The sequence below is a fragment of the Lepidochelys olivacea genome, assembly GCF_965140295.1.
Source record: "Lepidochelys olivacea isolate rLepOli2 genome assembly, chromosome: 9".
In the NCBI taxonomy this organism is placed as follows: Eukaryota; Metazoa; Chordata; order Testudines; family Cheloniidae; genus Lepidochelys; species Lepidochelys olivacea.
Window position 1 is genome coordinate 102731290 of NC_140419.1, and position 17629 is coordinate 102748918.

Sequence of the window (17629 nt, forward strand, 5' to 3'; positions counted from 1 at the left end):
ATCAGGGTAAACACCATGATGCAATTCATTTATTATTGCTTGTTAAGAATCAACAGTGTACTGCTCTGAGGAACTTAGAATTTAGCAACCACAAGCATGCAGGACCTAAATTTTTTATCTCACCTAAAAGATGGCAACAGCAACAACAGAGTCTACTAGCGCAATGCTGGGGCATTGGTTCAGTACTGATTGAGGCAAGCAGGTACCACTTACTAAGTTACAAACATTTCCTGCAGCACTTGGGTTCTCTTTCTGTCTAGATACTAAGGTATTTTCCTGAACCACTGAGCAGTACTGAGCAGACCTGACCATGCGTAAAGGTGATTTACAAAAAATATAATTGAACCTGTACCCTTTTTGTTTGTTTGTGACATATAAAGAAAGCCTGAAAGGTTTTCTGCTTGTTTTTTTACAGTAGAAATTCAGATCTTATGTATGCTGGAAGACTCAAGGGTGACATGAGAATATATGATACAACATCACAAGAGACAGAAGATTAAAAGGTGCAGCAGGCAAGAGAGGAAGTGAATTTTAGCCATTGTTTAAAACTGCATTTTTTGCTTGCTTTTGTTAATATCTATTTATCAAATATGTCTAGTGAACATTTGGAAGGAAGTCTTAGATAAAGATGCAATACCCTAATATTTCTATTACACTGGGAGTGCTCATGTGTCCTGAGAAACAGTACTAACCTGCTCCATAACTGTTGCTCTTTGAGATGTGTTGCACACGTCCATTCCATTCTTGGAGTCTGAGTGCCCAGTCAGAAACATCTGCCCTCAGCAATGCCTGTTGGGCGGCTCGAGATCCCCTGCTGACACATGCCACTGCGTGCAGGTATAAAGGGCATAGCCACCCATGGCCTCCCTCAGTTCCTTTTTGCCGTAACTCTGATGTAGAGGCATAGGAGGGCGGGTCATGGAATGGACATCTCAAAGAATAACTGATATAGAACTTGTTACCATTTTTTCTTAAACTGATTGCATATGTGTATTCCACTCTTGGTGACTCACAAGCCATAGAACAGGAGGCAGGATCAGAGTATATTTCAATAAAGATAGAGAACAACTCAACCCACTCTAGCATCGTCTCTGCAGTCTTAAGCTACAGCATAATGGGAGGCAAACATGTGGACTGAGGACCAGATTACTGTTTTTGGTTTACAAATATCTGCAACTGGATCTTGTGCCAGAAAGGCCACCAAAGTTGATTTTGACCTTGTCACATAGCTGTAACTAACAGGTAGAGCGACATTTGCCAAATAACAGCACATGTATATGCAAGATGTGATCCAGGAAGAAATTCTCTGGGTGAAGAATGATTGACCCCTTACTCTGTCAGCCACTGATATGAACAGTTGAGAAAATTTTGAAAAATGTCTGGTTCTATCTGGGTAAAATGTCAAGACCCTTCTGACATCCAAGATATGCAAATACTCTTCCTCCCTGCTCATGTGTTGTTTTGGTCAAAGAACAGGCAAATAAATTGGCTAATTGATGTGGAAAGAGGAAACCACCTTTGGGAGGAACTTCAGATAAGGGCACAGGCAAACCTTGTCCTTAAAAAGTGTTGTATATGGAGATCCCGTCACACTCATGCCCGCAGTTCCACTACTCTTCAGGCTGAGGTAATGGCCACTAGAAAAGCCACCTTCATTGACAGAAACAGCTGAGAGCAGTAGCCAATGATTCAAGAGATGGATCATAAGTCTTGACAATACTAGGTTTAGATCCCATGGTGAAATGGAGTCTTGCACTTGAGGGTATAATTTGATTAAGCCCTTTAAAAATCATACGGACATGTTATTGGAGAAAATAGACCAATAGCCCACCTGACGATGGAATGCTGAAATAGCAGCCAGATGTATCTTAATGGAACTAACTGCCAAACCTTGGTGTTTCAGGTATAACAAGTAGTCCTGAATATGCTGACCTGAAGAACCAGACAGTGATACCCCATATTGGTGAGACCAGATGGAGAAACACCTCCATTTAGAAAGATCAGTCATTCTTGTAGAAGGCTTTCTACTATTTAGCAAGATCTCTTGAATACCTTTTGAGCAACCCTGCTCACAGAATCATAGAATATCAGGGTTGGAAGGGACCTCAGGAGGTCATCTAGTCCAACTCTCTGCTCAAAGCAGGACCAATCCCCAGCTAAATCATCCCAGCCAGGGCTTTGTCAAGCCTGACCTTAAAAACTTCTAAGGAAGGAGATTCCACCACCTCCCTAGGCAACGCATTCCAGTGTTTCACCACCCTCCTAGTGAAAAAGTTGTTCCTAATATCCAACCTAAACCTCCCCCATTGCAACTTGAGACCATTACTCCTTGTTCCATCATCTGCTACCACTGAGAACAGTCTAGATCCAGCCTCTTTGGAACCCCCTTTCAGGTAGTTGAAAGCAGCTTTCAAATCCCCCCTCATTCTTCTCTTCCGCAGACTAAACAATCCCTGTTCCCCCAGCCTCTCCTCATAACTCATGTGTTCCAGTCCCCTAATCATTTTTGTTGCCCTCCGCTGGACTCTTTCCAATTTTTCCACATCCTTCCTGTAGTGTGGGGCCCAAAACTGGACACAGTACTCCAGATGAGGCCTCGCCAATGTCAACCAGGGGGGAACGATCACGTCCCTCGATCTGCTGGCAATGCCCCTACTTATACATCCCAAAATGCCATTGGCCTTCTTGGCAACAAGGGCACACTGTTGACGCATATCCAGCTTCTCGTCCACTGTAACCCCTAGGTCCTTTTCTGCAGAACTGCTGCCGAGCCATTCGGTCCCTAGTCTGTAGCGGTGCATGGGATTCTTCCGTCCTAAGTGCAGGACTCTGCACTTGTCCTTGTTGAACTTCATCAGATTTCTTTTGGCCCAATCCTCTAATTTGTCTAGGGCCCTCTGTATCCTATCCCTACCCTCCAAAGTATCTACCACTCCTCCCAGTTTAGTGTCATCTGCAAACTTGCTGAGGGTGCAATCCACATCATCCTCCAGATCATTAATGAAGATATTGAACAAAGGTCCGACCCTTGGGGCATTCCACTTGATACCAGCTGCCAACTAGACATGGAACCATTGATCACTACCCGTTGAGCCTGACAATCTAGCCAGCTTTCTATCCACCTTATAGTCCATTCATCCAGCCCATACTTCTTTAACTTACTGGCAAGAATACTGTGGGAGACCGTGTCAAAAGCTTTGCTGAAGTCAAGGAATAACACGTCCACTGCTTTCCCCTCATACACAGAGCCAGTTATCTCGTCATAGAAGGCAATTAGATTAATCAGGCATGACTTGCCCTTGGTGAATCCATGCTGACTGTTCCTGATCACTTTCCTTTCCTCGAAGTGCTTCAGAATTGATTCCTTGAGGACCTGCTCCGTGATTTTTCCAGGGACTGAGGTGAGGCTGACTGGCCTGTAGTTCCCAGGATCCTCCTTCTTCCCTTTTTTAAAGATGGGCACTACATTAGCCTTTTTCCAGTCGTCCAGGACCTCCCCCGATCACCATGAGTTTTCAAAGATAATGGCCAATGGCTCTGCAATCACATCTGCCAACTCCTTTAGCACTCTCGGATGCAGCGCATCCAGCCCCATGGACTTGTGCTCATCCAGCTTTTCTAAATAGTCCCGAACCACGTTTTTCTTCACAGAGGCCTGGTCAGCTCCTCCTCATGCTGTGCTGTGTTCTCTACTGTATAGCATGGACCATCCACGCAGTTAAGCGAAGGGATTGTAGGCTCAGTAAAGAAGGCAACCATGATCCTGGGAGATTAGGTCCAAGCTTAGAGCAGGAGAAATTGGACATTTCACTGACAACACCAGAAGACTAGTGCTGACAGGCCCATGCTGGGGCAGTAAGTTTGACTCTGGCCAGGTCCTGTCTGATCTTTAGCAATACTCTGTGAATGGTAGAAAAGCATAGAGGAGCGTGCCTGACCACGTCAGCAAAACAGCATCTGTCATGGAACCCAGGCTATGACCACATATGGAGCAGAACTGCTGATACGTTCTCTTGGACTTTGTCGCAAATAGATCTACTTATGGAAAACCCCACAGCGGTAAGATGCGTCTGGCCACATCTGGGTGAAGAAACCACTCATGGTGACTTGCAAATCTGCTCAGGTAGTCTGCTAGTTTGTTCTGCATGCCCAGTAGGTAAGATGCTTCTAGATCTACTGAGTTGGCAATACAGAGCCTCCAGAGTAGAGTTGCTTCTTGACAGAGTGGAAAAGAGAGGGCTCCCTCCTGCTTGTTGAGATAAAACACTGCCACCGTGTTCTCCAGGACTAACAAGCTGACTCTCCTGATCTGCGACTAATACCAGGCAAGCCAATCTGACAGCATTGAGTTCCCTGATATTGATGTATAAAGCTAAGTCCTCTGAGGATCACAGACACTGCATCCGTAGAGAACTGAGGTGGGCTCCCATCCCAGGCCTGAAGCATCTGTCACTAGTGTGAAAGTTGGTTGTGAGCGGGCAAATGGAATGCCTACACATACATTGGCTGGAACTGTCCTCCAACCTAGGGACATGAAGACATGGGAGTGCACTCTTACCCCAGAGTCCAGTTGATGGCAGCTTGGCAAGTAGACTGATGCCAGTCAGTCCTTTAGAGTTCTGAGTCGGTCTGACCTATTGAACCACATAGATGCATGATGCCAAGTGAGTCAGAAGCCTCAAACAGTTTTGTGCCGTTGTGATGGGGTAAGCTTTCAAACCTATGATCAATTGATCAAACTGCCTGGAACCTGCAGTCCAGAAAAAAGGCCTTGGCTTGAGTTGAGTCCAGTACAGACTCTATAAACTCTATCCTGTGGACCAGGGAGAGGAGAGATTTTTCTGTCTCCCAGAGCATTGAGTGTTGATTGGATTAGAGGAACACTGCTCTGCCTTTGCTGTTTGGACCAGCCCTTGACAAGCCAGTCATCTAGGAAGAGATAAACCTGCACTCCTGATCTTCAAAGGAATGCAGGTACTACTGTTGTGACCTTTGTAAAGACCCTGAAAGCTGCTGACAGGCCAAAACGTAGTACATTAAACTGGTAATTATTTTGATTTATCAGAAAACTGAGATACTTCCTGTAAGCTTAATTCATTGCCACATGGAAGTAGGCATCTTTTATGTTAAGGGCAGCATCCTGGGAAGGGATAACAGAAGCTAGGGTGTCAATGCAAAAATTTATACTTTTAAAGAATTTGATTAGTTGACACACATCTTAAATTAGTCATAGACTCCCCACCTCACCTGCCAACCCTATGCCCTTGGAATTAGGAAATATTCCTTCTGAGATCACATGGAACCTCCTCTATGGCTACCAAAGGAGTGACTGAACTTCCTGGACAAGGAGTTTCTCATGAGAATGGTCCCGGAAGAGGGAAGGGGAGTTGTGGTGGGACAGACGAGTAGAAGCAAACTGGAGAATATGTCCCATTTCTACCTGCTCCAGACCGTCTGATCCAAAGTAATCCTAAACCAAGCACTGTGGGAGAGGGACAGACAGTTTGCAATGGTGAGGAGGTTCAGGACTGAAGACACAGAGACTGATAGGCTGACCCTGACTGGCCCATCAAAATGGCTGTTTTGCAGTTCCTTGCCCAGAGCCAGAGCTAAAGCAGCAGGAAGGAAAGGCCTATGCCCATAACATCTTGATCTCTTTTTTGATAGGTTTCCCCAAAGAGGAAGAGCAGAAAATAGGTGCAGCTGCTGTGGCCGATACTGCTTCCTGGCCAGAGCAGACATGTACAAACCTATGGACTTCAGGGTGGCTCTAGAGTCCTTATGTCCATGGAGCTTGCTGTCCATCAGGTCCTTGAATGGCAAGTCCTGGATAGTGCTCTGTACTTCAGGGGAAGACCAGAAGACTGCAGCCAGGATGATCTATGCATGGCCACTGCCAAAGCCATGGTTCTAGATGCTGAATCTAGTCCTGCCTACAGTGATGTCCTCGTGACTAGTCTGCCCCTACTGACTAGGGAAGAGAACTCCTGTCTAGTGTTCTCCAGAAGCAATTCTCTGAACTTTTCCATGGAGCCCTACAAATTAAAAATCGTACCGCCCCAGCAGCACCTGTTGGTTAGCAACACGCAGCTGCAAACCCCGCTGAATATAGATTTTTGCTTAATAAGTCCATCTTTTTAGCATTCTTAGATTTGGGGGTGGCAGGCTAGTTCCCTTAATGCTCTCTCTCATTAGCTGCTGTCAGGACTAATAAGCCCAGTATAGGGTACTCAAAACCTTGGAAGGGCACTTAATATTTTCTTTCTGCCCTTTCTGCGGTGGGAGGCAGTGAAGATAGAATCTGCCATAGAGCCTTTATAATCTCTAGTATTGCCTCATGAATAGACAGAGCTATCCTGGAGGGACCCACCAATGATAAAGCATCAACCAGGTGATGTGAAGATTCACTGACCTCTGACCTGTAAACTAAAATCTGCATCCACTCTCTTTAGCGACTCCTGATAAACTTTAAAATCATCAGAAGGAGGTGAAGTTTTGCCAGACAGTATGGCCTCATCATCTGGAGAGGAGGTAGAATCTCCTCCTCTGGCTATTGTTCTGGCTCTGAAACCTCCTCTTGATCCCCGATACCAGACTCTGGGGATGGAGCCATTCGGTGCATAGAGTCAGTTCTTCTAGACATGGGCACTGAGTATGCAAGATGTGGAGATGATCTGGACTTCGGGGAAAACCCCAAGTGTTCCAAAATGGCCACTGACCTGGCCACATTCCCATGGGAGGTGCCATTGAAGAGTCAAAATGGTAAATGGGAAGAGAGGAACTGTGTGGAGACCATTGGTTCCTGCTTCAGGGTTGAGATACATATGACCCCCACCTTCGAGTCCAGCAAGGAAGATTCCCTTCCTCTAACTATGGTGGAGCTGATCCAGTTGGTGCCTGGGACCAGTACCAGGAGACAGACAATGGGCAGAGTGAAGCCATCACAGCAGGCTTTCCCTTGGATGGCACCCAAGGTGGAATCACTAGCAGCAGTGAAAGACAGACTCTTGCAAGGATGAAGATGCCAGCAGTGAAAGACAAGGCAGGTTTCTTGCCACCACAGACGCCTCCAAAGTAGTCAGCACTGAACTGATCTCTTGTTGCAGTGCCAAAGAAGTTGACGTTGCCTCTTCCAACACCAGGCTCAACAGTGCCCCTTGCAGCACTGAGGCCAACTGTGATGATTTAAGCAGATTTGGAGGAAGAGTGCTTAGATCTCAGGTGCACTCTACTCGACTCCTTCTCAAATTTCTTAGCAGCCTAAGCTGGTGGAGATCTTCTCTTGGCAGATGCCTGTCTGGAAGCCTTGTACTTTTTCCTCAGTACAGGCGAGGGAGAATGATACCAGGATTCTGCTAATGCTGGAAGTGAGCTTCTTACTAAAGCCGCAGCACTCAGCACCAAGTCAGACCAGCACAACTCTGACAGTGGCCTAAGCGCCACCCCATCAGCAAGAATTTCAGCCTAGCCTCTTTATGCTAGGCTTGAACTCTCTGCAAATCTGGAATCGGTAGTTTATGTGTGCCTCTCCCAAGCACTTCAGGCAGCTATTGTGTGGGTTGCTCACTGGCACAGGCCTGAAGGAAGAAGCACACACCTGGAAACCCAGTAATCAGGGCATACTGCACCTCCATGCTAGAAATAGAAAAACCACAAATGGGGAAACAAGTCCAAAAAAAAGTCATTTTCCCCCCCAAACAGAACTAAAATTTACTAACTATCCTAACAACACTTAAAACTAGACTATCTATATATACACAGACACTATGGTACAAAAAGGCTAAGAGAAGAATTGTTTTGATATAGAATAGAGTTTCAACGACCTTTGTGGGCAGTAAGAAGGAACTGAGTTTGAGCTGCCCAATGGGTATTGCTGAGCAAAAAAGTTTCTGAAGGCTGTGTGCTGAGCGCACAAACACCAAAAATGAATACATTTGTGCAATCATTCAAAGAACACCAAAATATCCTCTGGCAAAACCAAGAGAGACAAGATTGATGTTCTTTATATTTCAAAAGTTAAAAGCTAACAGAACAAATCTTCCAGTTCTTCTTCATACATCAGAAAGTAAAAAAAGAACACAACCCCAATTTTTTTAAATATCCTTTGCAGGTCACCTTTAACTATGATATGAGAGCTGATGAGATTGTGCCCTAGAACTAGTAAGCCTCCCTCCTTCCCCTTTGCCTAATATCATCTCTCCCTGCATTATGTATATAACTTAGACTTAGAGACTAACCAATTTATTAGAGCATAAGCTTTCGTGAGCTACAGCTCACTTCCTCAGATGCATATCGTGGAAACTGCAGCAGGCTTTATATATACACAGAGAATATGAAACAATACCTCCTCCCACCCCACTGTCCTGCTGGTAATAGCTTATCTAAAGTGATCATCAGGTGGGCCATTTCCAGCACAAATCCAGGTTTTCTCACCCTCCACCCCCCCACACAAATTCACTCTCCTGCTGGTGATAGCCCATCCAAAGTGACAACTCTTTACACAATGTGCATGACAATCAAGTTGGGCTATTTCCTGCACAAATCCAGGTTTTCTCACATCCCCCCCACCCCCATACACACACAAACTCACTCTCCTGCTGGTAATAGCTCATCCAAACTGACCACTCTTCAAGTTAAAATCCAAGTTAAACCAGAACATCTGGGGGGGGGGGGGGGGTAGGAAAAAACAAGAGGAAACAGGCTACCTTGCATAATGACTTAGCCACTCCAAGTCTCTATTTAAGCCTAAATTAATAGTATCCAATTTGCAAATGAATTCCAATTCAGCAGTTTCTCACTGGAGTCTGGATTTGAAGTTTTTTTGTTTTAAGATAGCGACCTTCATGTCTGTGATTGCGTGACCAGAGAGATTGAAGTGTTCTCCGACTGGTTTATGAATGTTATAATTCTTGACATCTGATTTGTGTCCATTTATTCTTTTACGTAGAGACTGTCCAGTTTGACCAATGTATATGGCAGAGGGGCATTGCTGGCACATGATGGCATATATCACATTGGTGGATGTGCAGGTGAACGAGCCTCTGATAGTGTGGCTGATGTTATTAGGCCCTGTGATGGTGTCCCCTGAATAGATATGTGGGCACAATTGGCAACGGGCTTTGTTGCAAGGATAAGTTCCTGGGTTAGTGGTTCTGTTGTGTGGTACGTGGTTGTTGGTGAGTATTTGCTTCAGGTTGCGGGGCTGTCTGTAGGCAAGGACTGGCCTGTCTCCCAAGATTTGTGAGAGTGTTGGGTCATCCTTTAGGATAGGTTGTAGATCCTTAATAATGCGTTGGAGGGGTTTTAGTTGGGGGCTGAAGGTGACGGCTAGTGGCGTTCTGTTATTTTCTTTGTTAGGCCTGTCCTGTAGTAGGTAACTTCTGGGAACTCTTCTGGCTCTATCAATCTGTTTCTTTACTTCTGCAGGTGGGTACTGTAGTTGTAAGAAAGCTTGACAGAGATCTTGTAGGTGTTTGTCTCTGTCTGAGGGGTTGGAGCAAATGCGGTTGTATCGCAGAGCTTGGCTGTAGACGATGGATCGTGTGGTGTGGTCAGGGTGAAAGCTGGAGGCATGCAGGTAGGAATAGCGGTCAGTAGGTTTCCGGTATAGGGTGGTGTTTATGTGACCATTGTTTATTAGCACTGTAGTGTCCAGGAAGTGGATCTCTTGTGTGGACTGGACCAGGCTGAGGTTGGTGGTGGGATGGAAATTGTTGAAATCATGGTGGAATTCCTCAAGGGCTTCTTTTCCATGGGTCCAGATGATGAAGATGTCATCAATATAGCGCAAGTAGAGTAGGGGCTTTAGGGGACGAGAGCTGAGGAAGCGTTGTTCTAAATCAGCCATAAAAATGTTGGCATACTGTGGGGCCATGTGGGTACCCATAGCAGTGCCGCTGATCTGAAGGTATACATTGTCCCCAAATGTGAAGTAGTTATGGGTAAGGACAAAGTCACAAAGTTCAGCCACCAGGTTAGCCGTGACATTATCGGGGATAGTGTTCTTGACGGCTTGTAGTCCATCTTTGTGTGGAATGTTGGTGTAGAGGGCTTCTACATCCATAGTGGCCAGGATGGTGTTATCAGGAAGATCACCGATGGATTGAAGTTTCCTCAGGAAGTCAGTGGTGTCTCGAAGGTAGCTGGGAGTGCTGGTAGCGTAGGGCCTGAGGAGGGAGTCTACATAGCGAGACAATCCTGCTGTCAGGGTGCCAATGCCTGAGATGATGGGGCGCCCAGGATTTCCAGGTTTATGGATCTTGGGTAGTAGACAGAATATCCCAGGTCGGGGTTCCAGGGGTGTGTCTGTGCGGATTTGATCTTGTGCTTTTTCAGGAAGTTTCTTGAGCAAATGCTGTAGTTGCTTTTGGTAACTCTCAGTGGGATCAGAGGGTAATGGCTTGTAGAAACTCGTATTGGAGAGCTGCCGAGCAGCCTCTTGTTCATATTCCGACCTATTCATGATGACAACAGCACCTCCTTTGTCAGCCTTTTTGATTATGATGTCAGAGTTGTTTCTGAGGCTGTGGATGGCATTGCGTTCCGCATGGCTGAGGTTATGGGGCAAGTGATGCTGCTTTTCCACAATTTCAGCCCGTGCACGTCGGCGGAAGCACTCTATGTAGAAGTCCAGTCTGCTGTTTCGACCTTCAGGAGGAGTCCACCTAGAATCCCTCTTTCTGTAGTGTTGGTAGGGAGACCTCTGTGGATTAGTATGCTGTTCAGAGGTATTTTGGAAATATTCCTTGAGTCGGAGACGTCAAAAATAGGATTCTAGGTCACCACAGAACTGTATCATGTTCGTGGGGGTGGAGGGGCAGAAGGAGAGGCCCCGAGATAGAACAGCTGCTTCTGCTGGGCTGAGAGTATAGTTGGATAGGTTAACAATATTGCTAGGTGGGTTGAGGGAACCATTGCTGTGGCCCCTTGTAGCATGTAGTAGTTTAGAAAGTTTAGTGTCCTTTTTCTTTTGTAGAGAAGCAAAGTGTGCGTTGTAAATGGCTTGTCTAGTTTTAGTAAAATCCAGCCACGAGGAAGCTTGTGTGGAAGGTTGTTTTTTTATGAGAGTATCCATTTTTGAGAGCTCATTCTTAATCTTTCCCTGTTTGCTGTAGAGGATGTTGATCAGGTGATTCTTTGGATGGGCTATCACCAGCAGGAGAGTGAATTTGTGTGGGGGGGTGGAGGGTGAGAAAACCTGGATTTGTGCTGGAAATGGCCCACCTGATGATCACTTTAGATAAGCTATTACCAGCAGGACAGTGGGGTGGGAGGAGGTATTGTTTCATATTCTCTGTGTATATATAAAGCCTGCTGCAGTTTCCACGATATGCATCTGAGGAAGTGAGCTGTAGCTCACGAAAGCTTATGCTCTAATAAATTGGTTAGTCTCTAAGGTGCCACAAGTACTCCTTTTCTTTTTGCGAATACAGACTAACACGGCTGTTACTCTGAAACCTGTCATAACTTAGACTGTGAGCCCCTTACAGCAAAAACTATGGACCAGATACTGGGGTCCTGCAGATTTGCAGAGAGAGCAGGTCAAGGTGCAGATACAAAGGTGGCTTTAAAGCGCACTTTTGCACTCCACCAATCATGATGCTCCCATTGTGCAGGGCCACTTGCCTTGCACCAGGTTAGATCAACCTTAGGTCTGCAGAATCCTTAGGGTTTGTCTACACACAGTTTTGTACCAATTTAACTAAACTGGTTTATTAGAGATACAATATGGGTGAGGTAATATCTTTTATTAAACCAAATTCTGTTGGTGAAAGATACAAGCATTTGAGCTGCACAGAGCTCAAGAGGTCTATATCATCTTCTATCAGTGCAGCCCCGCACAGCCCAGACACTTATATCAGTTCAGTTTATTTCCAAAAATGTATGGACTGAAAACATAGCCAAGGATTAGTGAAGCGCAGATGAGTCCAGACATAGCTCCTTTCCTCCGGTCTTAGCCCTTTTCACTGCAACAGGCAGCAGGAAAGGGGAGCAAAATCACAGCTCCTACACTGACTGTGTCACCAGAGGATCATCCTTGCTCTCGAGTGATCCTTCCTTAGTTGGTTACACAAAGCAGCTGCAAAGTACTCTCTGCCTTCATTTTATCTGCAAAGATACACACAACCCTATGGCACTACACACAAATGTTAAATAAAATAATAGTACCATAAGAGCTTTTCTTTTACAATATAAAAGAACTTTAATCTAGGACACAAAACACATACATACATTTCGCTCTTTGCTCATCATTGATGACTGAATCTACTCGGTTAGTCACAGCCCAATTCCATAGGCTTATTGCACTTTCTTCAATCTAGGAGGATAGAAAAAATTTCATTAGAATTTGCCTTTTTGTCTTGATTTGGATCATATTTGAACTTCTTGATGTAACAGAACCATATATAGGTAAATATCTATATGTCTGTGTAAATCAAAGAATGACATGACTTGCAATTGAAAAGCTGTAGCTCACGAAAGCTTATGCTCAAATAAATTTGTTAGTCTCTAAGGTGCCAAAAGTCCTCCTTTTCTTTTTGTGGATACAGACTAACACGGATGCTACTCTGAAAATTGAAAATATCTAATTAGACTGATGACAATAGCACCCATCAACACATACCCACATTGGCCATCAGTGTCTTCAGCCATAATTTGAAATTGTGCACAGTAGGGAATTCTGTATGTGAAATGCAAGATTTCAGAAACATTTTAAATCCTTTGTTTTGTGTCATTAAAGCATCTTCCTGAACAGATCCACTTCATCTATAACTTTACTCAATTATCCTTACACTCATTTACAACAAGCCCATTCCTGAACTTGTCAACATTTGATTCGGTTTACTCCATCCATCTGGGATGAAATGATCTCACACACACAAACCTTGTGCAATAGCATATTCATTGCCATTAAGATACAACTGACTTATTAATGTCTTTCAAAGTCTAATAAGGATATTCAAAACATGCAAAGTTCCCAACAGATGTTGAAAAATTGGAACAGGTTCAGAAAAAAGCTGTAAGAATGGCTTCAGGTCTAAAAATCCTCTCACAGTGACAGACCTAAGTAGCTCAATCTACTTAGTTGATCAAAAAGAAAGTTAAGAGGTGACTTGATTATGGTGAATAAATTCTGACACAGGGAGAAGACTTCTGACAGTAGGGGCTCTTTACTCTAGCAAAAGATCCAACAGCTGGAAGTTGAACCTATACAAATTCAGACTGGAAATATGGCACATATTTTTAAGTAAGGGTAATTAGCCATTGGAACAACATACCAAGGGACATGGTATATTTTCCATCACTTGATGTCTTTAAAATCAAGAGTGATGTCTTTCTAAAAGATACACTCTCTAGCTCAGCCAGAAGTTATGAGCTTGATACAGAAATCACAGGATGCAATTTGTTGTGCAGGAGGTCAGAGTAAATGGTCAGAATGGTTCCTTCTAGCCTTAAAAGTTATTCATCTATGAATCAATACAAATCAATAGTAGGAAATATTTGGTTTCACATCAAATTTCTAAAGTAAATGTTTAATTAACAATAGGTAGCTCTCATAAGAGTGAGTCCAAACTGAAAAGGCAAAAGTAGCATTTTCAGAAGGGGAACAGGGCTGAGGCTGGAAACAGTCAAGACCCTTGCATGTCCCCTTATGTATATACTACTGATCTAAGGTGCTGAACCTCCAAAAGATTTCCACTGTAACAGGCCCCAGTTGTTATGCGCTCAGGACTTTCATAATATCTCATTCACACGTCAACAATGTTCCTTGTAAGCTGCACACAAGCACAGCCATGCCTGTATACACAAAGCACTCGCCAGAATACCACCCAAAAACAAGCCAAAAAATATAAGTGGATGGTGGGGGTTGCGTCATTATGCTGGGCAGGGTTTGTGTCAGGATGCCATGATGCTGGGCAGAGTTTGTGTCAAAAAACATCCACGGAGGGGGGGAGCATAGTTAAAAAAAAGAAAAAAAAGCAGAAGCAGTCACAAGACAAGCAGAAAAACCTGTGGGGCGTGACTGCATAAAAATGCCAACCCAACTGCCCCAAAACAAGCAAAAAGTCACTTGTTTTAAATGGACCTGGTACCATATATTGAGCATGCATGATTCTGAACAAGCTCAGTAGTATCTGCTGAAGCTAGCCTTACTCTGCCCTCAGTCGGAAACACATTTGTGCTCTCTGCTGTTCACTCGGGCTAAAAGGTGCAGAGGGGGGAAAATCGGCAGGGAGGGCTAGGCCAAACTCACATATTTACATGATACCCTATTGTAGTAGGCCCTGTCAATACATTTTTAAAGTCCTCAAAACACATTTACATAATCCATACTTTAAACACTCTTGAAATACTCATTAACACAATAGACTCATCTCTTTAAAAAGCAATTACAATCCATTGTGTCTACTCTCATACAGTTTGGTAAGGGATTTGTCTCTATTATTTAATACACACAAAAAAGCATAAGCTTGCCCAAGAACAAAAATATAATGCTCAGTGCAGTTTGCAGCCCGCTCAGTATAAAGAAAATTTACGAAGGAATGTTATATGTCAGTAATGTTAGAACTAAGTATATGGCATTCTCTTTCCAAATGAAAGGAAATTAATCTGGTCTGAGGAGTTGCTGGAACCCTACCATACTATATAATAAACATCTCCTGCCAGTTGCTAATATGGCCCCTGGATATTTTGTTACAGAACATTTAAGAAGTGAGCTGTAGCTCACGAAAGCTCATGCTCAAATAAATTAGTTAGTCTCTAAGGTGCCACAAGTACTCCTTTATTTAAGAAGTTATTACTTTAATATGCCTCATGTTTTATATTAATGTGTCAGAAATATCTTGACTTTCTTCAAATGTGCTGAAGGAGATATAAAAAAGAAATGTTATACTGTATGCTCCATACTTTTATAAAAATGTGAATAGAACATATTCTAAGGAAGTGTCAGAACCAGCTGTACTCATTATCTGCACTGGCCAATAGGCATTCAAATTGTGTTACATGGCCAACACAGAGCTGTTCACCTTTACCTCAGCCACAAGATTAGATTGTTTTTAAACACCCAGTGTTCTCAGCAATTATTTCCAGCCTTCTACCTGAACCTCATGAATCTCATTCCCAGCCTCGTTATCCACACATTCTATCTCACTGAACAGTTTGTCAATGATCTCAGTTACATTTGATGAGGTGTCTTTTTTCACCAGCTCTTGAATCAGCACTGAAAGAAAGACAAACAAAAGACAGCAATGCAGTGAACTTCACACAAAGATTAAGAGCAGCACATCATTTGTGAATGTCTGAACAAGAGAAAACATCAGTTTACATTTTCTCCATATCCTTCTGTCTACTAAATAAACACACAGCGAAGGCAGAGCCTGAGGGAAGATAAATAAAACAGCTCATAAGAAATAATTCTGAAACCTAAAGGAAGTTTTTACGTAAGCAATGAGGCTAAATTCTGGTGAGCTGCATCAATTAAATCTGTTGACTTACATGGAGTTGAATCCAGGCAACGAGAGCAACTTTTGGCCCAACATTTAATTTGCTAAAAAAATATCTCTTTCCTGACAATGTCTTTTGTTTCCATTCTAAACGACTTTTACCCTTTGGCACTCTCTAACAGTACAATGTTGCACGAAACCTGCATTCAGTAACTTTACTGTGAGTGAGTTAAAGCCAGTGCTTTTATTAAGAAGGCTGAAAGGAATGTCACAATTCTTATGATAGACTGAACCTAGAATCCTGAAACTCCCACATAATCTGTTATGAAGCATATGATTTTAAAAAAAAAACAAATAAAACTGCTATTCTGGGTCTCTAAATTCCTCCCCTGGTTTAAAAGGAAAACTGACAAACTCAATTAGCTGCTGTATTAACCAGTCACTGAATATAGAGAGAATTAGATCACTTTACTGGGTTTCCAATCAATGGAAGGCCCTCACTCCCTTTTCAATATGTGGTGTTCATCATAATGTAAAAACTTCTCCATGTACAGGTTTGAGAAACAAAAACCTCTCAATGTCTCCCTTGTCTCTAGTTCTGTAATTATTCAAGTGTTATTTTACCCACTAACCAGTTGCTTTTCGAGCACTGATTAGCTAAGCACAGTACAAGGAAAATAAGATACCTCTGCCTTGCTGAGAACAACCTTCAGTCAGATGCAGGGCAGGAACATTTTTTATTCACTACAGATATTTGTTTTTACCCAACTAAATACTAATAAATAATAATAATAAATAAAAAATATATTATAATAGATAATAAATTTAACCTATAAAGTCACCAAAAACAACTTCTGGAAAAAGCAAAACAAGTTTTGTTGAAATGTCCTAACTGAAAGGGGAGGGCTTCTTCAGCACCATGCAAGGCCATTTTGTGGGGTTTCACAGAAAGCTGACTATATATATTTATTATATTTTTTCTAATAAAACTCCAGCCTGCCTCCAAAATTTCTTTGACTGTGAACAGTTCTTCTAGCACATCAAGCCTAATCACACATTCTTTGTTTGCAAGTTATATAATGTGATTTGTTTTTCTTCGGCTGAAGACAGTCATCAAGTGGCTATTATGGACTGCAAATTGGACAGCATGCTTGATATTTCCTTCCCTGTTTCTCCTCTGTACTTGTGTGCTCACTTTACTGGGCATGGGGCTAGACAAAACCTTTACAGCCCACACTAAACTAATCTCAAGCATTTATTCAGGGCCAGAAATGTTATTCTCCCTAGCTGCCTAAGAAAACCGTCCTTCCACAGTGCATCTAGCTCTTACTAATCAAGCCTTCCCTGACATTCAGGCTCCAAGACAAAGCATATCACCAGGAAGAGTCAGATTTTCCTGACTATAATTAGAAAAACCTGGGAATGAGGCTCTTATTCCCTATGGCTTCCCTCATGATACACAAAATATGTATGTGTAGCACTGAATTATTTACACAATTATGGACTAAAAGTTTAGTTTTTCAAAGATTATTGATTTGTACCTTTAATTTCCAGTAAGTGAGATTCCCCCTTCATTTCTAAAGCGTTGAATCAAGTCCTTTAACATACACACACAAAATTATTTTAAAAGCCATATATGCAACTTTTCTACTACACAGGCCTATACCTCTCATCTATTCCTTATTATAAGCCTGATCTCACTCCCACTGAAGTCAAGGGTATTTTACCATTGACTTCAATAGACGCAGCATCCCTTTAGACACATTTTTACCATTATCCAAACATCTACTTGCTATTTCCTCACTTCCATTACCACAAGTGATTTACTGCAAAAATTCTAATTCAGGAACAAAGTTACAGAAATTGTGATTTATGTTAAATGCTCTGCCACATTTCTGATTGGCTATTTTTGACTCTCCCATTTTTAATTCTTGTCTCATATCTTACTCTTGCGGGAATTCTACGCCACTGTACATGCATAATTAAATGAGCCACCCATATTTTTAATTTTTTGCACAGAAAAAAGCTTCTGCCGAAAAGTTCCTGCAGTTCTGCTTTTTGCCCAACAGAGGGTGCTATGGCACCAGAACAGAGCAGCAGCTCCCAACCAGCTAGGGAAGAGAAAGAACCTGCCTTCTTCACAATGCCTGTCAGGCCAGGTCAAGATACTGGGGAATATGGGGAGA

The 17629-nt window shown here is 43.0% G+C and overlaps 1 protein-coding gene across 2 annotated transcripts in view; it reads right to left on the reverse strand.

Moving 5' to 3' along the window:
• The window catches only part of TEX11 (testis expressed 11), a 148016-nt gene extending 130915 nt beyond the window's left edge, over nt 1-17101 (reverse strand). Inside the window, exons 1-3 of one of the 2 annotated variants that reach the window (XM_084638556.1) lie at nt 16985-17101; nt 15099-15220; nt 12232-12316 (exon numbers count right to left, since the gene is read on the reverse strand). In XM_084638556.1, the coding sequence (XP_084494682.1) occupies nt 12232-12316; nt 15099-15220; nt 16985-17018 (241 nt within the window). In that variant the 5' untranslated portion in view covers nt 17019-17101. The remainder of the gene's footprint in view (nt 1-12231; nt 12317-15098; nt 15221-16984) is intronic. The other variant, XM_084638557.1, reaches the window with a different exon arrangement.
• Nucleotides 17102-17629: the final 528 nt, after the last annotated feature.